Here is a 21747-nt window from a genome sequence, read left to right as displayed (position 1 = left end):
AGTGCTGTGAGCGGATTCGCAATCGCCGACCAGAAGGACGTCATCCGTACTGCGAAGAATGTCGGCGTCCAGCGTGTGGTACCCTGCGATTTTGCAACACCCGGTGCAAAAGGCGTGCGCATTCTCCATGACGCGGTCCGTTCTTTGTTGTCGTCTATTGTCTTCTCCCAAGCGGCTCTAACAAACGATACTGTTCTGATAACAGAAATAGGAGATTCGGCAGTTTGTCCAAGAACTCGACGTCCCGTACACATTTATCGACGTCGGGTGGTGGATGCAATAATTTCCTTCCGCTCCCTGCCCGTACCCGCGTTCCTCCGGACGTCGCCGCGTTCACGCACTTGATCGTAGGCACGGGGGAGGCGCGCACCCTCGTAACGGACTTGCGCCGCATTGGATTGTACGTCGCAAGAATCGTTGCGGATCCACAGACGCTGAACCATGCAGTCATCGCATGGGATGAGGAGGTGCAGAGCTTGCGTGCCCATGAGATAGGTGAAAGAGTGTCGGGCGAGGGGGACGCTATGAAAGCGAAGCGGATTTACGTGAGTTGTCTTTTGATCAAGAAGAATAGAACGAGATGCTAAACTGTCTCCTTCACCGCCCGACTAAGCTCGAACCTGAGCAAGTGGTGAAGGCTGTGAAGGAGGTGAAAGAGGAGTTTTCGAAGCACCCGGACCGACCGGATTGGATGGTGAAGGCGAGTATGATCCAAAACTACTGGTCCTCGAGGAGAATACTCCCGCGAACGCAAAGAGGCTTGGATACTTGGACGCGCGAGAGTTATATCCGGACCTGCCGAAGTATTCGCTTACGAAGTTCGCGGAAGAGTTCTACAAGCTAGCGAACCGGGACTGGAATACCTCGCGTACCCATGATAGGGTCCACAACTACTGGTTCTCCGGATTGTGCTGCAGGATTCGAACCATACGAGACAAGGGACGGAGCAGTCTCATGTACTCAAGTAGTATCAAACGGGGCCCGACCAGTCAGTCGGGCCTCATGCGTGCTAAGCAGGCGTCGCCAGCTCCAGACGAGCTCCTTTTGCTGGCTTGTACTGGACAGGCTTGGTACGCGGACTGAGAGCCTTGCGGCGGCCTTCGCAGGTCTAAGATCTGACCAGTGACCCCGGTCTGACCTCAGGGGAGACCCTCGGGTCAAACCGAGAGGGCAGAGCCTTGACCCACACACCCTTGAGTCTTATCGCTGGATGCGCATATGTCATGTATAGATGCGCGTGCTCTTTACAGTTTACTCTTGTTCTGCGGAGACTCTCGGATATACGCGATTACTTTCCCCCAGGTCTTCCTCTGTTCGATAGCGACGAGACCATCTGCTACCCTATCCAGCGGGAATGTCTCGGGGTATACCACGGGCTTCACGCGACCCGATGAGAAGAGTCTACAAGAATGCACTGTGAGCAGCAGAATCGGTACAATGCAGTGTACTACTCACTCTAGCAGCTCCTTCCATACTACGGGTACACGCTCCGGCTCATTCTCTGTAACTCGGAATCAGAGGGTGTTCATCACCCCCCAAATGAGGTGGACTTACTGGTGTAAGCTCCCCAGTGGATGCCCGTGATGGCGATGTTCTTCAACAACACAAGATTCAGTGGAAGCTAAAGTGGTCGTTAGGGCGAGCATAGGAGTGAAGTAATAGGTCACTATACCTTCTCGATTTCTCCGGCGGCGAACCCGACCACAATCGCACGACCCTTCCACGCGATGCACTTCAACGAGTCTGTGCAAGGCGGGTAAGCCGAGTTAAGTATGAACGCATTGAGGACATGCAGAATATACCTCGAATGAGACCGACGGGGTCGTAGATTACGTCGACACCCTTGCCTCCGGTAAGCTTCAACACCTCCTTCTGCCAGCCCTCCTTAGAGTAGTTGACGCCATAATCAGCACCGCCCTGCTTGATCGACACGTCAATCTTCTCTTGCGAACCCGCCGCGGCGATGACCTTCGCTCCGAGCGCTGCACGAGGAGCAGTAAGACATAAATACATGAATACGCGGAGGCGAGCTCAAACCTTTCGCCAGTTGAACGGCAGCAATACCGACCCCGCCAGCAGATGCAGTGACCAACACCCACTCGTCTGCGCGTTGAATCAGTAGGTCAGCGCGGAAGCATGGCCTGCTTCAATGTTTGGACGCACCAGCCTTCAACTCGGCGCGACCGACCAATGCCTCGTAGCTCGTTGGCCAAGTAACATACAGCCCTGCATCGTTGCGTTGGTCTCCCCTTCTAGGCAACAATTTCATAATTGTGGACATACCTGCACCCTGGTCATATGTCATATTATCCGGCAGAGGGACTAGAGACTGCCATGCCACCGCGACCTTCTCCCCGAATGCGCCCTGCGCTGCGCCGAACACCCTATCTCCCGCCCTGAATGGGCACCCATCTGGGATAGGCGAGTTGCTCGAAATCCGCCCTGAAAGCTCGCTCCCGAGAACGAACGGCCGCGGCGGCTGGTTTTGATACTTCCCCTGCGATTGTAGCAGCTGTACGCGCAGAGAGCGGAGGGAGGTTATTCCAGTGATCGCATATCCATCGAGGTCTGTGATAGATATCTCTAAGATGCGACTCACATCGAAGTAGTTCAGACCAGCACTGTAGACGTCGACGAGGACCTGTCCGGGGCCCGCCTTGGGCTCAGGAGCGTTCTGAGTTATGGGAATCTTGGAAGGGTGGGCATAGTCGGTTACGACGAAAGCGCGCATTGTCAGTGTCGACTGGGACAGTGACAACGTTTCTGTGTAACGGGGAGGTAAGAGGGGTCGCGACTGGGTAAGATGGAAAGGTATAGGGCATGTGTAGCCGGCTCGAGTGAGCCATACTGTTCACCGGACAAGCGGTGGCCTCGGGCTCTTGTTCTGCCCGAAGCCGGTCCACAGGGGCAGCCCCGCCTTACCCCGTGGGGCAATCGGCTTCTCCGTACTGCCGCCCGGACTCTTGCCGTGCGTCGAAGTCAAGGAAATAGATGATGGCAACAATGGGATGATGGTGTGAGTGTAGTATATGTACATTGCATGCGGATTCTACGTGATTCTCTGCGTCTGCGATTATGAAGAGTTCTATGCTTATGCGAAACCAAAGCCCTCTCCTCCCTCGTTGATGGCCAGCAATAGCTGTTGGCGGAGCATCTCGTATGATGAGTATTGTGGGAGGTCGATCTGATTGAAACCTGCAGGACAACGCGTGTCAGAACAAGTCGTTTGTCAACAGGGTCGCGACGAGGCTTACATGTATGAGCTTGGGGAAGACGGTCTGTGTCGCCATACGCCTTGTGTATTGAGAAGCGCTGGGTGCCCTGGACACCCTGCAGCTCGACGAAACCACCAAGCGGCACCCGTGAGGTACCGGTCGCGAAGCTGAGCACCTTCGCGCGTTCCTCGCGATTGAACGACTTGAGCGCACGCCAGAACCAGACAATCACGGGATCTGAGCTCGTATAGCCGTTGTACTCCGTCGCGGACCTCCACTCGTCAACATCTATGTCAGGTGTACCAGAGATGAGCAACTCAAGCTCCTGCTCGTTGAACTGTGCGATGAAAACGTGAATTGTAGTCAAACAAGGGAGGGTGATCAAGGGACGTACGATAGAGACTAGGTCCTTCGGGATGATCTCGTAGAAGCCAGCGAGCAGAGACTCAATCTGGTCCTTGATGGACGAGTACAAGCGGTAGTTTGCAGACAGCTGTACAAACTCCTTCCTATTTTCCTGAGTAACTGGAATGCTGGCGCCTCCCTCCTTCAACTCTACGAGCTTCGTGACACCGAACTAATAGAAGGTGAGCTATCAGTAACAATGCACCTGCCTACGTGAGGATACAACGAGCGCACCTCATCTGCCTCCACGCTGAACGTGAGGTCAAGCGGGCTCGGGTCATTCTCAAGTATCCAGCACAATGAGTTGTAGTACTCAGGGTCGACCCACTCAACGTCCTTGTAGTCGACCTGCTTGCCCAATAGCTGCCTGTACAGGCTGCGCGCGAAGTAGGCGTCAAGCAAGCGCCCGTCGTAGATGGCCTTCCCGATGACGCGGCCGACGAACTTGAAGAACGACAAGTGCTCGGGGTTGACCCACGAGGCACGATTCGGCTGGTACGTCAGTTTATCGGCAGCACATGGTTGGAAGAGCGCGTAGTTGGGATCGAACATCTGGCGGGCGAGGATCTGGAACCACTCGCGAGTGACACCGCCAGCGTCGACACCTTCCTCGTCGTAGAACCGGACGCTCAACTTGCCGTACTTGATCTGCTCGCCAGTCTTGCGCTGCAGATATTGGAAGCTGTCCTCGAACACGCGCTGGCGCCTGACGTTCAGTTGAAGTGTACTGTGATGTTCCCGGCTGTGTGGCCGACGGTGCAGCTGCTGATTGAAGTAATTCCGCTTGTTGTCGAAGTCGAGGACGCGCGGGTTATGGACGAGCAGGGAGAAGGATCCGCTCATAAGTGACGGGTTGTTGCGGACCATGAGATTTAGGACCTTGCGATGAGCATCTGTGAACGTGACGAAGAGGTCTTCCATGGACTCGCGAGCGCTGGTCGGGGATCTTGGTGAGGTGGAGGCACGGAGAGCGCGAGCAGTCGCACCCGACGTAGTCTTGGGACCAACGTATTTGCAGACGACCATGAGCGACTCGATGAGAGGGAGCAGGACGGTAGCAATATGCTCCATCTCAGGTTTCTCCTCGATAATGGACAGGCAGTCACCCAAACGCTTCCACAATGGTGAAAACCGGAAAGTCTCGTAGATGCTTTGGACCTTCTCAATGTCGGCCTCGGTAGAGTTCCCGGACGTCTTCGGAGAGTACATGTAATCGATTGTCTTGAGTACCCTGAGTAGCTTGGCCTGATCCGAAGAAGCCGATGAGAACATTGCAGCAATCGTGGTAGCTAGGACGTCAGGCTGTACGTCTGCGTCTCGCAGGGCAACGGCGAGCTCATCGAGGGCGGCGAACAGACTCTGGCCAAACTCCTGTGCTCGCGAGCGCAACTCAGATGCGATAACCTCTCTAGCGTCAGGGATATAAGAAAGGTGCTGGATGAGTGCAAGGCTCTGCATGAAAGTGCGTCCTGAGCATTCGCCCGCAGTCAGGACGTTCACGATCAAGCGAAGCACGTGATGGGGGATATGGGGAGAGTTGGCGAGCAAGACCTTTTCTTCAACGGATGCCGGCGGCTTCTGTGGCGATTCGCCTTGAGCAGTAGCAGGTACGGCTGCAGATGCAGGTGTGGGTGCAGGAGCGGGGTCGGATGACGCAGTATCGGGAACTGTGACAACGTGGAGTGAGTAAGTCGGACGTCAAGAACGGCATGACTACTCACCAATAACAGACTGAGTGTTGTCCACAGGTTGTGCGCCCGACGAAGGCTGCTCTCCCGGCGAAGCTGTTGATGCTCCAGCAGTACTACTCTCTGCATTCTCCGACTTCTTGCTATCCTTATCCTTCAAACTAGCAAGAGGCCGCGTAACCGTAGCCAGTAGGCCAACAACCGACTCGACGATAGAAGGCGTCCTGAGGATAGATGGGCGGTCAAGCAGACCGAGAAGGAGAACAATGGGGTAGTGGGTCTGCGGGGCCTGCTTCTCCTTACCCTTACCCTTCTTCGAGGAGCTACGGCGGAGACCGATGGGTAGTTCATGCTCCGTGAGGAAGAACAAAGAAGACAGCTCATTAGAGCTGACGATATAGGTGAGAGCCTCGAGACAGCGCTGAACAATGAGCTCCGGGACGACGTCATTCTGTGGCAGAGAGAGAGAACCGAAATAGTCCGTGGAAACGCGCTGTTTTCCGATTGCCTTCGGTGTCTGAGGAGCGGTCGGTCTGGAGTGACGTACGGACATCTGCGCGAAGCTCTTGTCGATGGACGCAAGATCACCAGATCCGTCCTGCAGGATGCTAAGCAAGAGGTTGAACAGATCCGTGCGAGACTTGGCGTTCTCGCACAGATTGACGAGCACTTTGTAGAGCAAATTCTTCTTCAGGATGTGAGGATAAAAGAGAAGGCGAACCAGAGCAGCCAATGCAGACTTGTCTAGCAGCTGAATAGCCTCACGAGACTGTGGAGCTTTAGTGGGCTGAGAGGCTTGCTGCGGAGCGCCTTGGGCGCCGCCTTGACGAGGAGGGACCTGGCGAGGCCTTGGGGGTCGGCCAGGTTCTCGGTGGATGTTCGCCTCTGCGATCATATGGGATGGCAGACTCTGGATGAAAACATCGTCAGAATCCATCAATACGACCTGGCGGAGCTGTGGGTCCAGGCTGGCAATGAAGTCTGCGGGATCAATATCGAGCGGTCCTCCCTGTTGGGTAGCCTGCTCAGCCCGGGTACGTTGAGCACGTTCTGCGGCCTCCTGCTGGATGATTTCTGCACGGATATCTGGAGGAAGCGCGTCGAGGAACTCGGCGCTGATCGCAGAATCTGCTGGCCGCTCAAGCTGAGCCGCCCGCTGATCGCGTACGTGCTGGTTCAGAACCTCCTCACGCATCTCGTCGGGCAGTGCTTCCAAGAACGTCGGATCGATACCGGTATCTGTGATATCAACGGGGGCGCCGTGGATCATGACGGTGACCCTCTCTTGAGCAGGTGCAGCAGCTTCCTCTGGACGATTGGAGGACTCCGCGGTTTGTGGCCCGTTCTCCGCAGCCGGAGTCTCTGCACTGGGTGAGTCATCAGCCATCTCCACGTCTGTATCGGCGGCAGCAGCGGACTCCTGAGCAGCGGCGGCAGCCTCGGCCTCAACAGCGGCTTGGGCGGCGGCCTCGACAGCTCTCGCTTCTTCCTCTGCTTTTGCTCTTTCGGCGGCCTCGATGGCCTCCTGCTCCTTCTTGGCAGCCTCCTCCGCAGCACGAACCTGCTCCTCGCGGATACGCTCCTGCTCACGCTCCTCTGCTTCCTTGGCCTTCTTGTATGCCTCGGCGGCAGCAGGCAGAAGGGCGAGGACGACATGATTGTGTAGCCTGCTCAACCTCGCCTGCTCGAACTTTCCGTGGAGCATCTTCACTTCCTCCGACCATCGTTGAATAGTGAGAAGGGGCTCCAAAGACCGTCCCTCGGTGCGTCCGTCGGTTGGACGGGGTGCCCGCTCGAGACGTATAGACGCAGATATCGCACCACCGCGACCGTTGCGAGGGAAGTTGGCGAGAAGACCAGCGGGGAGGTTGATATGCAGCGCTTCGTGGCCACCGGCACGACCATGTGTGAGCATTTGCTGCAGGAATTGCGTTGCGCCCTCGCCCAGGGCCTGGTCAATGTCGACTCCGCTGCCTGCGAGCAGGCCACGGTGGCCACGGCGGGAAGACCTTGCTTGCGAGGCGCGCGCAGCTGCAGTCGCAGGATCCAGGAGCAGCGGATGGGTGACATTCTCTGCAGAGGGTGCTGGCGGGTTGCGGGACCTTCCGAATATATCCAGGTCGTCATCCCCTGTAGAGCGACATGAGACAGGAAGATGGCGAATTTTCTGTGGAAGATCTACTTACCAGCTCCACGACGACGGGTAGAACGAACTGCGCCAGTCCAAACAACAGGCTCGCCGTCGGGAGCACCGTGAATGCCAGCAGCCAACGAACCACCCAACACGTTCGCGAAACCCGCAGCCAAGTCGAACAGATTCGGACCGTGACCAAGACGTGCTTCATCGACAAGGCCGAGCTCATCTGCGAACCTAGCAAGACCGGAGATAAGGTATACAGACACAGACGTCAACAAGATGACAATGCAACTTACTCTTCGCCCTCGGAAATCACGTCGCCCTCGTCATCCATGTCCATAGGTGCCATAGGCATATCTACGTGATGCGTTAGTCCTTCCGACAGACGAAGAATGGATAGTTTACCGACCTCCAACGTCTTCCTCTTCCTCGCCCTCATCAGCACCTTCATCCGCGCCACCGTCGCCAACTGCAATGTCCTGCGTGACAGTCAGTGAGTATTGCTCTTAACAGAATATCCCTATCATCGTGCGCCTACCTGCCACATGACTTCTTCGCCTTCGTCTTCGTCGTCTTCATCCGCGTCTTCTTCGGCAGCTTGGCCCTCGTTCTCAACCAGGCCTTCTTCGTCTTCCTCGTCCTCTTCCTGCCATCCCTCTTCCGACTCACCGGTCTCGTCTTCGAGGTCTTCCTCGACATCCTCTTCATCAGTAGCAGAGGTATCTTCACTTCCAGTTTCGTCACCAAAGTCCATCTCAACATCGCCGTCTTCATCCTCATCGTCTTCCTCATCCATGTCGTCTTCGTCGCCATAATGGACGTCCTCCATTTCCTGCGGGGGAAAATCAGTCCTCCTTACGGTCAAGCAGACACGACCAATGCTTACGCCACCGAATCTGCAGAAAGATGATGGAACCGCGACAGGTGAGAAGAAATCTCGTCAATCATCATGATTCACGTACAATCCCAGGGACGAATTGCGGTAGAGTTGGCTGGCCTCCTCGGTCTCCGGGCTCTCAGTCTCATCGTCTTCGTCCTCGTCTTCCTCGGAAATGTCGGATTCAGACATCGCCTGTTTCTCCTCGAGAACTTCCTTGTTCTTATCCGAGATACGGCTCATTTTCATTGCTATCTTCGTGCTATGAACCCAATCGTCAGTATGTCTCCAAAGTCCCCATGCATAGCGAAAAAAACCATACAGATATTCCAGCGGACGCAAGACAGACGAGACGACATTACGGATGTTCGGGTAGTTGAGATCTACCTCTGAAAGGACGTTGGTGAGGGTCGCCACGAAGTTCTTCTCAAGCATGACCTTAGCGATATGGGTTGGAACCTCGTCGCCTGCCTTCTTGCCATTCACGTTGAACCTCACTGTTAGCAAGCGATGACATAGATCTGAGAGGGCGAGCAGCCGGCTGTAGCGGAGCTCGGGGCTATCGGAAGACGGAAGATCCTTCAGAGCGCGGCTGATAGCCTCGAGAACAAACTTGCGGACGGAGACGAGGTCCGTCGGAACGTCCTTGAGGTCTTGATTCGTGACGGTGTCGACACAGAGAGCGACAATCACCGACATAGCCCAGTTGCAGAGCGTGATCTGCTTGCGTGCCTCGGAGGGTGGTTGAGGGTTGATAGTACCGAATGTCATGAGGTCAGAGAGAAGGAACTGGATGGCGGCAGTGCGGTGCTTGAGGCCTCCCTCCTTCGCAGGAGTTTGGTTGCGCTTCTTGGGCGTGTAAGAGAGAAATGCAATCTTACAGCTCTCGTAGGAGAAGAGTAACTCGGTCAGCACTTGCATGATGAAGCATGGATAGGTGTAGTCGACTGGGTCCTGAGGAGATCTGAGTTCTGTAGAGGAAGGCTGAGCGGCATCTGTCCGGTTCTCGCTGGAAGCAGGTGTATGAGTCGAAGTGAGTTTCCCAGTATCAACGGAGGTAGCAGCCGAGAGGTTCTCGGGAGCCATGTCCGTCTTCACCGTCTTCATGAGCTCGCCAATCAGGTAGTGTATGAGGGTTTCGGTGGACTCCACAGGAGCACCTGACGCTTGCTGTACAGGTGCCTCGTCGATCTGCATCTCGTTGCTCTTGTTCCCCCCGGGGATTGCATGCTGGGATGTAGCGTTCGGCTCCACCTCCGGCTTCAGGCTGACAGTCTTCATCGGCGAAAATGGTTGCGACAGCGTACACATCTCCTCAGCAACCTTGACGAACGCCTCAGGATCGCGAAGAGCAGTGGAGCTACATCCCGAGACGAAGGAGCCAATGTCGACATTGCGGCTACGAGGATGAGAAAAGTAACGCTTAACTTCCTGGCGCATTACGTGTTGGAGAGTAATCTGATTTTCGACGATATGCCGGACGATGAGCGCGATGTACGACTGGATGCCGGTCCCGCTCTGAGTGCCAGACGAGATGCGGAGGTACTGGAATAGTGCCGCCACGCCGTTACGTTCCATGAAGGCCTCCGCGATGTTATGATCTCGAGTCAAGAGTACAATCAGTCTGAGGACCGAGATCAACTCATCCTTGGGGAGTGTCGGAACACCGAGTAGACGCATGGAGAAGTCGAAGAGGGTGTTTCGAGCTTCCGCGTAGCGAGGGCCCTGAGCGATCGGCTCTCTGTTGATTGGCTCGTTCTCCTTCGGCAGTGTCACCGAACGAGGAGAATCCCCGAGAACAAGGAGAGACTCGATGACCAACAACTGGGCAGAAAGCCACTTCGGTAGCGTAGGCTGTCCGCCCTCGCCGGGGTTAGACAAAAGCAGCGAAAGAAGAACGTTGAGGAGGGTTTCCGCCTCCTTCTCTGGCATCTGGGCAGCGGGAGACGATGGTTCACCGAGCACCAAGGCGAGAAGGTGACAACGGACAGAAAGGGGCTGCTCCTGCACGTCGTACGCTGACGGCAAGAAAGCTTGGATGTCGTCGATGAGAGCCTTGACCGCTTGGGTGCGGTATTCGCTCGTCGGCCCGATAAACACTTTTTGCACATCGAAGACGAGCGAAGGGTGCTCATCAACCAGACTCAGTACCCGGCGACCAATGCCTTCCTTGAGAGGCTCCCTAGCGGTGGTCAATTCCATAACCCACTCTTCCGAAGTCTTGCCCGGAGGTGCGGAGACTTCCTCAGGAGCAGGTGCGGCTGGAGCCTCGGAGTCCGATGCAGTCGACGATGTTTCCTCCATCGTCTCTTCTGTGGCATCTCCTTGTGCGGTCTCGGCAGCGTCTCCAGACTCTACATTGTCTTCTGAAGCAGGAGCCTCAGCTGGTGCATCGCCTGCCTCGGCCGGTGCAGCATCGGGAGTGTCGGCCTGGATCTGATCCTGATCGCCAGCAGGGACGGCCACAGCCTCGCCCTCGGCAGCCGCAGGCGCAGGCTCTGGGGCAGGATCAGGATCAGGAGGGAAAGGGTATGGATGCGAGAGTAGCAGCTCCGTCGCCGCGTTGACGTTGTTTCGCGTGCGTGTCAAAGCCCGCTCCGCGGCAGAACGCGGGAAGCCCATGTCGGTCAGCTGGCGAATACGGTTCTCGTCCGGACTTTGCATCGGGGGTATGCGGGGCATGCCGATGGGACCGCCGCCAATGATCGAAGCGGAGGTCTGCACGTCCTTCACCTCCTCGTTCTCGGCATTCAGGAGCTCCATGACGATGTGCACGACAAGCTTGCTGACGCTGATTGGCGCAGATGGAAGCCACTCCGCCTCCCAGATTGAGCGAACGACAGGTAGAGCAGCGGCACGCATTCGCACCAAGAAATTATGCGGCTCGAAATAGTCGGCGTCGGTGTCTTTCTTATCCACGGTAAGCGCGAGTGCGGTCTGGGTGGCGTCGAAGAGAGGTTTCGCGGAGATGGTGGGTTGAATGAGCTGAAGAGCGACTTTCAGACCACTGAAGGCGTGAGAGAGCTCCTGCTTGGTCACTTCGGTTCGCTCGTCGACTTTGACCTTGCTAACCATCTCGATGGTGTTGATGAATTCGCGACATAGGCCGAAAAGAGCATCGAGCCCACCCACACGGACAAACGCGACTAGCAACATTGTATGAAGACTCTTCTGGGATGGTTTCTCTACTCGGAAGCCGGGTCAGAAAATGGCAAGAGAACAACGGGTAAAATACTCGTACCATCCACGAGGAGAATCGTCGCGGCATTCAACATTGAAGTGTAGTACGAGAAGAGAGAGAGCTTGTCGCCTGGAATGATCAGTCAGTCAGTCATTTCTCCACATCTCAGTCCTCTGAAAGCTCACTGAAAGACTTCTGCTCGAGGTGCTTCACAAGTACATCTGCAATGATGCCAGCCGCCTCCTTGATCTTTTGCTTCTGCGCCAAGTCGCTACCTCGACGCGTCTGGAACAACCTCACGATCGCTGCAAACAGGATAATCAGCAACTGCCTCTTCAGGCAGCAATACTAGATTCACCTACATTGGAAAAACGGCGCCAACGCGCTTGGAATCTGACCCACGAGGTGCTTTACGCCCTTTGCGTTCTTGTCCCTAGGCTGCTCCTCCTTCTTCGCATTGGCCGAAGGGGTGCTCGTCGACGCTGATGGCTCGGCCGGCGTCGCCCCGTTCGCATTCGTCGCGTTCGTGGGCGTCGCTCCATTCGCAGCAGCAGTCGACGCGGATGCGGATGCCCCGTTGGCCGCGCTAGTCGACGACGTGTTTGCAGTCGCAGTCGTAGTCGCAGAGAGTGTCGATGACAATACACCCTGGGTAGGCGTGCTTGCAGACCCGAAGAGCGCAAGCAAGTCATGTTGAGGCGAGGCGTCGATGCCTTGCGCCGAGAGGATGGACTTCAAGATGATGTTCTCCCATACACACGCGCGGTGCAGCGCTCCGAGCTCCTGGAGGGGGTTAGGCGTCTTCCCAAGCAGGGACTGGAGCAGTGTCTGGGTTGCGCGACCGTGCGAGTACCCCGCAGTAGCGTAGATGTCCGAAAGGAGGGAGACGCGGGTGTGGAGCGTAATCAGGTTGCGGAACTGAGTATTCGCCTTTTCTTCCTCCGCGCCAGCTTCAAAGGGTCTATAAGCAAACGAGCAATGAAACAGGCAGCGCGGGACTTACCACTGAATTCAACGAGACCCAGCAACTTTGGCTGCTCGTCCAGCGACCCCCAGAAGTCCTTGCATTCCGCTAGCGACTCCTGCACCAGTCTAACGAGAAACGCGAGGGTCTCGTTCGTCGCGGCCTCAGCCATGGTGCGAACGACTTGGACGAATGAATCTGACGCAACGCTGTTCGCGAAATCATACGGAAGGCAAGGTAGGGTGGTCAGCTTTGCAAGACCGTTGAGACCGTCCGTGTCAGCAACGAAGTCGCGGCAGTGGGGGACATGCTGGAAGAAGCCCTCCAGGAACTGCACGATACGATGAGCCGAATAACAAACTACAGAAAGAGGTCTATCACCTTTCCGAAGACGTCGATATAGGAAATGATGAGATTGTCGTGCGACCGGCCCCAGAAGTCGTCCCTATGGCTTGGCTGCTCCCCCGATGGCGGTAAACTAGCAGGCAGCGTAGCTTGTTCTGTAGCAGGAGTCGAATGGTCAACTTCCATGGCCACATTCTCACCTGTGCTTTCGGCACCTGCAGGAGCAGGAGCAGGGTTCTGCGGCTGAAGTCTGTACCAGTGCTTGATATCATCAGGAACCGAATAGCTCGTCCCGAGCTCCTCAATGCGCGCCATCGTGCTCTTGATCGCAACGAACACTTTTTCCTTTAGCGTGGGATGGTGTCGGATGAGCTCCTCTACCGATGTCCCAATAAGGACCGCGTTCTCCTTCTCCTGCAAGACGCGCTGGTGGTCCTCAGACGTGAAGATCGAGAACAAGCTGGGGATCGTGTTCGGGCGCGCGGTGAGCTGGTCCTGGCCGGCCTGATTGAGGCACAGGGCTCCGAGCGCATTCGGCACGGACTGGATGACTTCGATCACGGGCTCGAGACCCTTCTCGATGACACTGTAGAACACCTCGGGGAGGCCTGCCTCTTGAATGACAGGCAGACAGGTGGGCTCGTTGTGTACGAAGATGGCCATAATGTTTATAGCTGAACAAAATGTCGCATGAACAACGTTTATTGCGAATCAGCCAAGAAATGCATACCGAGAGCGAGGGCACTGGGACCGAAGATAGCGCGATGTTGCATGATCTTCTTCACGGATTTGAGAAGCGATGAGTCGAGCAAGCCACGAAGACCCTCCGCAGTACCCGATGATTGCATCATGCGATGGATAGAACGTAGTGTGTGCTTCAGCACAGCCGTCCGAGCGACCGAGAGCTTGCCTTGGCAGGTTGTGAGTCTATGCAAGGAAAACGAGAAGAAAGCGACGCGTACCGTATGGCGCGACGGCGTCGTTCGGCGCACCGTCATTCGCACATTCCTCGATGTCAAGATCGACCTCATACTGCATCACACAGTAAGTAAGACAGCATTCTTGATCCGAACGCTACCTACCTCAATACGGTCAACGAGAATGTCAACACCGCGCGCGTTGCAAAAGAGCGTGAACGCGTTTGTGTAGCCGTACAGGACGTTGTCGAGCAACTGCATAGTCTTCGAAACGACATACAGACGGTTGGGTAGTCGGTTTTCAATAGCCTGGATCAGGACGGGGATCAAGCCCGCGCCCACGATCATACTCCCGCCAGATGCGTGCGTAGCAAGGAATGTGATAAACGAGAATAGAGCCTCCACAAATGCTTGGGGCAGAGTGGAAGTGGACTGTGCAACGTCGGCAACAGTCTTGCGAAGAAGCGCCATGAGTATCCCATGATTCACGCCGGCATTCACAGCAGTGAGGACGTCCTGGATCTTCGATCTGTATCGAGACATAGCATCGAGAGCAGCGACGGCAGCCGTCTGGACCTGGATGTCCACTCCGCGGTCGAGCTGCAGTAGTTCTGCAATGTGCGTGATTAGGTCAGGCTCGTACAAGAACAACGACGATTGCGCCTGCGAGTCCGAGTGCGTATGCCCGAAGATGGCCGTCGCAAGCAGACGGACGACAACGAGCTTCTCCCTGTCCGCTGCCCACGCGTGCGTCATGGCTTGTGCGCCGCGGATGCGCATCAGAAGCTCAAATTTCTCGCTGTCAGGTACGTGGTACGCCTCAATCGCATCCGCAAGGATGTCCATCGCGGGCTTGCTCTCGATCGTCTTGCTGTCGATGTGGATCGTCACCGCGCCAGAGGATGTCGACGCATTCGCGGAGGTCGCAGCCGCGGACGAGGTAGGCTTGCGGGGAGTCTGCACCGCTGCTGAGCTGCTTACATCACCTTCGACTATGCTCTCCTTCTTTTCCTCCTTTCCGGCCGTGCTCGACGACGAGGCTTGGCGGTAGAACACGAAGTTCACCTCCCGTGCCTCCGTCGGGAGAGCTTCCACCTGTGCTCGTCCTTTATTCGTTACCAGATCCACGAGATTCAGGTCATAGTCCCTGAGATTGGGCCAGCGTTTGGCGAGGGACGTAAGACGGGGGGTAGAGATACTTAGGGCGTGTGATACGGCGGGTTGCGAAGAATATTGCTGTGCAGGGCGCAGTAGAAGGTTGAGTGCGAGAATCAATACGTCCAAGTCCGATGAAAACATCAGACTGTTCAGGCGCTGTATACAAGAAGTTAGCATCCCTCTGATTGGTCATTACACATGGATGTCTGTGCACGTACATCGTATGAATTGAAGGTCTTCCTGTTAGTCGAGTTCTCCAGGAGAAGACGCTCGAAACGAAGGATCTCGCAAACGGTTTTCTTGGTGAGAGGAGTAAACACGTTGACTTGGAGGTTGTCAATGTCATAGTCGCGAATCGCCTCCTCAAGAATCGCGTCGAACTTGTTCAATACCTTCATCCATGCGTTCAGATCTGATCGGGGCCACTTCCACGAGTCGATCTGGGAGAGGACCTCATGCAGGTCATCATTTGGGGTGTTTATGAGTCTGTCGATGAGCTCCGCGACCTGGGGCAGCTGGTGGGGCCGAAGGTCAGTCTACATGAGCGACGTCTTGAGAAAATGACATACCGGAGCTACCACACGCTTTGACTTGTGCAAGATCCGCATCTTGCACGACAGATATGTCGCAAATGGTGTGTTTGTGCGTTTCTCCGGCCTTCAGAAGGTGCTCTGACTGGAGACGGATGGGGATGCTGCAGGGCGCAGTGGCGGGAGAGTCGAGAAGTCGCTTACGCGGTGTCCTCAGCTTCCTGGGCGAATTACGACTACTTTCCCACGGATAAAGTCTGGTAAGATCAAACCGTTTCCCACGATTACACCGGCGTCCTTGATTGATTCCGACGCGTCCTCGACGCGCATCATCCCAATCTCGTTGCCCGACGCGTCCCGCCCCACGAGTCTACACACATCTGTACAGCTGCAACGGCGACCAAAATGGTCAAACGCAAAGCCGCCGCGTTCTCGAGCGACGAGGAGGGCGACGCTCCACGCGCAGCCGCGAGCTCCCCTGAACGACCACTCCAGACCGCACGCCGGAGCGGCAAGAATGCCAAGGTTCGTCCAGTATTATGCCTATCACTCTCTAACCGCGCGTAACTTGCTGCTCAAAGGGGCAGTATGAGGACGATAGCGAGGAGGGAGAAGAGGAGGAGGAGGTCGATCCTAAGCGGGCGAGAAAGTCAAAGGCCAAGGCCAAGCCTGAGGCTAAGGCAAAAGCCAGCAAGGCTGCGAAACCACCAGTATGTCCGCTCGTCTATTTCTTTGCGATCTACACATGTAATGACATATCCACCATAGGCTATCAAAAAGCCCAGAATCCCAACACCAGATGAAGAAGAGGATGTGGACACAAGCGTTTTCAAGGTCGGCGTAAACAGCGAGGGAGAGCGCTATGTGGACTTGGGCAAGAAGAGGAGGGCCACCGTGCGCCAGTTCAAGGGTATGTCCTCTGTACCTCATCCGAACAACAACCCTCATGAGGCCGCTAGGCGTGAGTTTCCTCGACATCCGAGAATTTTACGGCGACGACAATGACTTGAAGCCCGGAAAGAAGGGCATTTCCCTGAGCCAAGAGCAGGTATGTACACTCTACCGCAGCACATAACCCTCTCCACTTGAACTCATCCCGTCGTCATCTGATAGTGGGAAACGCTCAAGAAGAGCAGCGACGTCGTTGATACATTCTTCGCTCGACTGAAGAAGTGAACGACCACCCCGAATCTACATCCTCGCATCTGCTCTCCCTTGCTACCTCACTGCTTTCATCGATGTCCGTTTCAGAACTGTATCCGATTGTACGCTGACTAGTCTAATTCTGTATTGTAAACATCTCCCATGCCGTGAATCGAAATCGCGTGACTTCATGCAAGACCCGCGGCCGCTCTATGCGCCCCGTGCAGTCCACCTTGGGTGAGAAGGCCCCGCATCCATGCCTTTGCCGTGACCAGCTGCGCGCTGGTATCCATCCACCACTCGACAAGCTCAAGAGAGCGATACATTTTCTCATAACGCCTGCAGCTCCGATTGTCAGCCACAAATGTAACACGCAGCAAACCGATACCCACCACCAAACCCAGAAGTAGTCCCACAGCAGGCCCAACGACATGCTTGACAGGCCCTTCCTCCGCATCTCCGACACCAGCCGCTCGCTCTCGTCCAGCCACACCGCAAACGTGCAGTACTTTGCCGTGATCAAAAACACGCGGATCTACGCACCCACCCAACTGGTCAAAAACGGCACGCTCAGATGGCCAGGAAAGACCCACGTTCGCGTGCGTCGTCGCCAACGCCCGATCCAGACTCCTCGTCAGATCGTTCAGCTTCAGCACCATCAGCACCCTCCGAGGCACCCGCCTCAACACATCAAACACCGACAGCAGCAGCCCCTCCTGCTGAACCACCGCATTCCGGATCGCCTCCATCTCCGCCTCCGTCTGCGCCGACAGGTCAATCATGCTTCTGCCCCGGCTGAACGCCCCTTTCTTATCCGATTCAGGGTCGGAATCAGACCTGGTCTTGGTCCTCGAGCCTTCGAGGGCGGCACGGCCTGTGATCGCTGCCTCAAACACGGGGTACTACGACGGCGCAATTAGCGAGACAGCAGGAGAGAGTGATTCGACTCACCAGGTCCTCGTCGATATTCCCGACGAGCTTCGCGTACTTCTTGCGGTCCGCGACCACCTGCTCCGAAGCGGGTGCGATCAGCGCGAGCCACCACTTGCTGTAGTTTATTCGCAGCGCCGTGTCCAGGTCGAAGTACAGGCCGTGGTCGAGAAGCACGATTTCAAAGTTGTACGGGGACTTCGAATCCGGTTGGGCCGGGCGGATGAGCAGGTTCCCTGGGTGCGGGTCCTGCAGACATAATTCAGACGGGATACCCCCGCACGAGGGAGGGAGCACTCACGGCATGGAACCACCCGTTGATGTGCACCATCTGGCAAAATATCCTCGCCAGCTCCAGCGCCACCTTGTTCCGGTCGATGTTATGCTCCGATAGGTACACCAAGTCGTCCACTCGCCCACCCTGAATGTACTCCATCACAAGGATACGCTTCCTGGCCTCCTTGACCTTCGCTGCGGTCTAGCATGAGACACGCTACGCCTGTGGTTGCTCGAACATACTCACGGATGTACATGGACGTCCTGACGTTTTCGAAATCCGCAGCAGCACGCTCCGCATTCCGCTTCTCGTGCACAAAGTCCATCTCTTTCGGCAAGTTCTCCCGCATCTCTTCCCCCAGCCACGTGAACTCGAACTCGGGGAACCAGTGCTGAATCCAGCCTACGCACTCATCAATTCCGTCCACCCATCGATGCAACGGTAGACGCACCTAACGAGACCTCGACCATCTCCATATCGATCTCACAGAACTCCTGCAGATGCGGGTGCTGAAGCTTCACCGCCACCTTCTCCCCGGACCCCTTCAATCGCCCCACATGCACCTGCGCCAGACTCGCCACTCCGATCGGCTTCGGGTCGAACTCGTCAAAGTACTCGGCTATTGAGACACCAATGTCCGACACGAACATCCGCTCCAGGTCTTCGTACTCCGTCGGCTCGCACTGGTCTTGTAACGGTCGCATCGTGCGGGTCCATTCAGGCGGAAGAACTGCGCTATGGTTCGGGAAGGCATCGGTCGCATGGTTGCGGGATCACCAGGGGCAATACTCACACCGAGGCCATGTGCTGGCCGAGCTTGATGAAGATGCCTTCAATAGCACGCGGAAATAGTTCCTATAGACTTTGCGATCGTACACGAGAATGGGCGGACATACCTCCGTTGGCAAGAAGTGCCCTGAGCACTCGTTGTGCGCTGCGTGTGTGGCATTGCGAGTACGCCTCCAATCGCGACTCCTCCGACTCGTATGTCTTTGTGAACACCATCTTGTAGTCGATCGCCCCAAGGATAGCCGCCTCTGTAGTGTGAGCGTCCCCCGTCGCACGGCCACTTTAGCTACGTCTCAAAGCCAGCAAAGGCATACGTACCTGCTATTCTAGAACATCGTACCACGGCCAACGCAGTATGCCGGAACGGCTGGTTGTAGTTGTATGCCAGCACACCCGTCCCACCCAGGACCAGTAGCGTCGTGGGTACGACATATACCCATGGAGTCAGGTTCGGCAGCGAGTTCCTGAATTTCTGAGCGACATTTGCATGTGCGGATATTGCGCTTTGCTTATGTCTTTGCGCAAAGCTGTGTCTCGAGGTCGACTGTGCGCGGAGGAAGTGTTGTGTAGGAAAGCCCAGGCGTCGGAAGCAGAGTGCGCTGCACCGCGGTATAGAAAACATGAACAACTGCGTTCAGAATCAGGCCGCTCTGCAGGTGTGCTGTTTGCAAAGCATTAGGACGTCGCAGCGAAGGAGAGGAAGGAGAGGAAAGTTGCAAGTCGATGTGCCGTCGACTCGCAAGTCTAACGAAACGCCTGGAGGGAAACGGGAGAGCGGGCCGGCACCACCGGAGTGTTCTCGACACCGTGTCATTAACGACTGAGGCCCCTGTATCTCTCATCGCTTGCCTCCCCCGCGGACCTTGACGTACTTCACAGTGTAATAGAATATTCATGACCACAAACGCCCGGGCCCACAGAACAACTGTGCACAGGCTGACATATTATTAAATATGATAATACGTGGTATAAAAGAACTAATACAAGCGTCCAAAATAGTCTACAAGACACATCACGCACTGGGCGACTATCATACTCGAGACTCAACGACCTCCGGCAGCTTCATTTGGCTCGATTCCTTCCCTATCGCCAAGGTCGAGTCATTAGTGGTGGGGTAGGACCCTCCGGACGTGGTGTTGTCCGTGCCCAATCCAGGTAGGGACATCACAGTCGTCTTCCCATTCTCGAAGTGCATTGTCGACATCTGCATTGTCCGGCGCTCGCGGCGGGTCGCCGCGTTCGTCTCGAAGTCGACCGCCGAGAGGCCGAGCACGGACATGACGATGATTGTCGTCGGTACAATGCCCTGTATTGGGATAATCAGGTGTCATGAGGCGAGAAGCCAACGCAAGATGTGGGAGAGAACTTGGATGCGAGACTTACGGTGAGCTGCGCGATGGGGTCGTACACGATGTAGAACGCATTGCTGCCGCAGAAGTAGAGAGTGATCTCGATGACAAGCGCCGCACTGTACACCATGGCGGACTCGATGATCAGAACGAGCACCTTCGTGTAGCGGAACTGCGAGTTGATGAGGCTGCCGCCGCTCTCGCGGGTGATGAACCTAGACTTCAGCGTGAGGGGCTGCCGGCAGCCTAGCTAGGGCACGAGAACGTACCAAATTCTTGCAGCGATGAGCGTGGTGACAACCACATTGGTTACGAGGGATAACGAGAACAGCGATCCGTTCCAACGCTCCAGTTCCTAGCATAAGGACAGCTAGGTGAGTCTCATTCGACGCCGAGCGGAACTCAGTCGGAAAGACTTACGTTAGCAAAGGCGCTGTGCACTGTCTTCGCCTCTGCAAAGATGACCGCTTGACTGAAGCCACAAACTGTACCGCTCACATGTCAGCGCACACGTCATCGACGACGGCTTGCAAGACGTGCGCACCCGCTGAGGCAATAATGAGAAGGATCGGGAGGACACACACTTTCCACTCTCCTCCCCACACATGCCAGCATCGCCATACCTACCGACCGGAATTCAGCAAACCTGGGAAAGATTGCTGCTGAGCACATGCACATACGACAATACTGTCACCGAGGATAGAGTTGACAGAGTGGATAGTGACTTTCGCGACGTTGGGCGGCGTGGAGACGTCTGAGAAGTACGCGCCGGGACCCCCAGGTTGGTTGCGTAAATCGATGAATCCCCATATCAGTCGACAGAACCCAAGGGAGACGTGTATAGTTGAGAAACAGAACATAAATACTGCAACCCAGAAGACGATGGGTGTGATCTTCCTCGCTCGTCGGAACCGCAGGATGTAGACGTATGAGCAGAACAGGCACACGTTGATGCCTGGGGGGAGAGCACGGGTCAGCCGAGCACAATTTTGAGGACGGATGAGCGTGTTACGTACCATACAGGAGCGTTTCAAGCCAGATGGCAGTAAGGTATGCCTTGTCAAGGGGGATGAACGCTACTGCCATGGCGCGGCAAGATTGAAACGAGGAGGTCAAGCGGGGGCTGCTCGACCAGTCATATGGAGGTATTATTATGTAGCACGGAGAGCAGCCCTGGGAACTTCTCTACTCCGGGATGACTTTGTCCAGCTGGGGTCGTGCCGCTCCGAACCTTCTTCGCACTGCACAACGGAGTGAGTGTGCACTTTGCCTTGTGGGCATCAGACAGCTGTCAGTCGGCATCTCGTTTCGTGACATGAGGAGATGTGAGAAGGTCTTCTGAGATCCACCGAGAGCTTCTCCACTGCCGTAATGAAGCTCATGAGGTCCACCTGAATTCATGAGGCGGTGTCCTTCGCCGGTCTCGCGGCAAAACCTTGTCAAAAGCACATCAGATCTGCTTGAGAAGACGAAGATGGCGATGGAAAAGACATGATAGTCCTGTAAGGCTCTGAGTCGAGCGTCGACATGGCCACTGGAAGTGTACTGAGATGAGCTAAATTAGGACGGCTGTAGCTTGTCATGTGGCGGAATGTACATAAGCGTCTATCTGAGCGCCGGCGTGACAGTGTGGAAGTCCTCGGCGCTTTTCATCAAATTGGTATCCGAGCGGCTCAGCCTCTGACGCAGGCTCGAACACCCTTGGAGTTGCAATTGGCTCTAGCAGGCATGTATAGTCACCTTAAGCTTATGCATAGTCAGGCTAGGCTCGGCTCTTTTCAATTACTACTATAGGTCAGCGCTCGGTGTGACTAATTCTGGCACGCTTCCGATGCACGAAGA

The 21747-nt window shown here is 55.8% G+C and overlaps 4 protein-coding genes across 4 annotated transcripts; all 4 read right to left on the bottom strand.

Moving 5' to 3' along the window:
* Positions 1-1244: 1244 nt before the first annotated feature.
* DICSQDRAFT_147901 (alcohol dehydrogenase) lies at positions 1245-2731 on the bottom strand (the record flags this gene model as incomplete). The annotated part of the gene is made up of 9 exons (XM_007366812.1): positions 1245-1401; positions 1456-1501; positions 1555-1621; positions 1673-1743; positions 1803-1982; positions 2038-2103; positions 2164-2226; positions 2284-2512; positions 2600-2731. The coding sequence occupies 9 exons, from the start codon at positions 2729-2731 to the stop codon at positions 1245-1247; spliced, it is 1011 nt and encodes a 336-aa protein (XP_007366874.1).
* A 265-nt stretch (positions 2732-2996) lies between these two features.
* Positions 2997-15552, bottom strand: DICSQDRAFT_181365 (uncharacterized protein). The gene is made up of 22 exons (XM_007366811.1): positions 15457-15552; positions 15106-15402; positions 13895-15043; positions 13775-13844; positions 13543-13722; positions 12849-13486; positions 12507-12798; positions 11866-12453; positions 11689-11808; positions 11564-11632; positions 8645-11507; positions 8408-8584; positions 8332-8341; positions 7984-8277; positions 7855-7924; positions 7742-7802; positions 7495-7679; positions 5342-7438; positions 3855-5287; positions 3610-3792; positions 3255-3552; positions 2997-3195 (listed from the first exon to the last, which is right to left on the bottom strand). Exons 1-22 carry the CDS (start codon positions 15493-15495, stop codon positions 3092-3094), a joined length of 11217 nt encoding a protein of 3738 aa, XP_007366873.1. The 5' UTR covers positions 15496-15552; the 3' UTR covers positions 2997-3091.
* A 156-nt stretch (positions 15553-15708) lies between these two features.
* Positions 15709-19226, bottom strand: DICSQDRAFT_107550 (ABC1-domain-containing protein). The gene is made up of 14 exons (XM_007366810.1): positions 18875-19226; positions 18664-18804; positions 18561-18597; positions 18219-18502; positions 18014-18169; positions 17792-17961; positions 17512-17739; positions 17154-17462; positions 16953-17095; positions 16531-16899; positions 16377-16465; positions 16186-16327; positions 15999-16127; positions 15709-15942 (listed from the first exon to the last, which is right to left on the bottom strand). The coding sequence occupies exons 1-10, from the start codon at positions 19176-19178 to the stop codon at positions 16749-16751; spliced, it is 1923 nt and encodes a 640-aa protein (XP_007366872.1). The 5' UTR covers positions 19179-19226; the 3' UTR covers positions 15709-15942; positions 15999-16127; positions 16186-16327; positions 16377-16465; positions 16531-16748.
* Positions 19227-19492: 266 nt separating this feature from the next.
* DICSQDRAFT_87971 (uncharacterized protein) lies at positions 19493-20991 on the bottom strand (the record flags this gene model as incomplete). The annotated part of the gene is made up of 7 exons (XM_007366809.1): positions 19493-19862; positions 19940-20120; positions 20175-20260; positions 20326-20390; positions 20450-20528; positions 20586-20860; positions 20922-20991. The coding sequence occupies 7 exons, from the start codon at positions 20989-20991 to the stop codon at positions 19587-19589; spliced, it is 1032 nt and encodes a 343-aa protein (XP_007366871.1). The 3' UTR covers positions 19493-19586.
* Positions 20992-21747: the final 756 nt, after the last annotated feature.

This window comes from Dichomitus squalens (assembly GCF_000275845.1).
Source record: "Dichomitus squalens LYAD-421 SS1 unplaced genomic scaffold DICSQscaffold_20, whole genome shotgun sequence".
In the NCBI taxonomy this organism is placed as follows: Eukaryota; Fungi; Basidiomycota; class Agaricomycetes; order Polyporales; family Polyporaceae; genus Dichomitus; species Dichomitus squalens.
The sequence above is the reverse complement of the archived record's forward strand: the minus strand, read 5'-3'. Positions and strand labels throughout refer to the sequence as shown.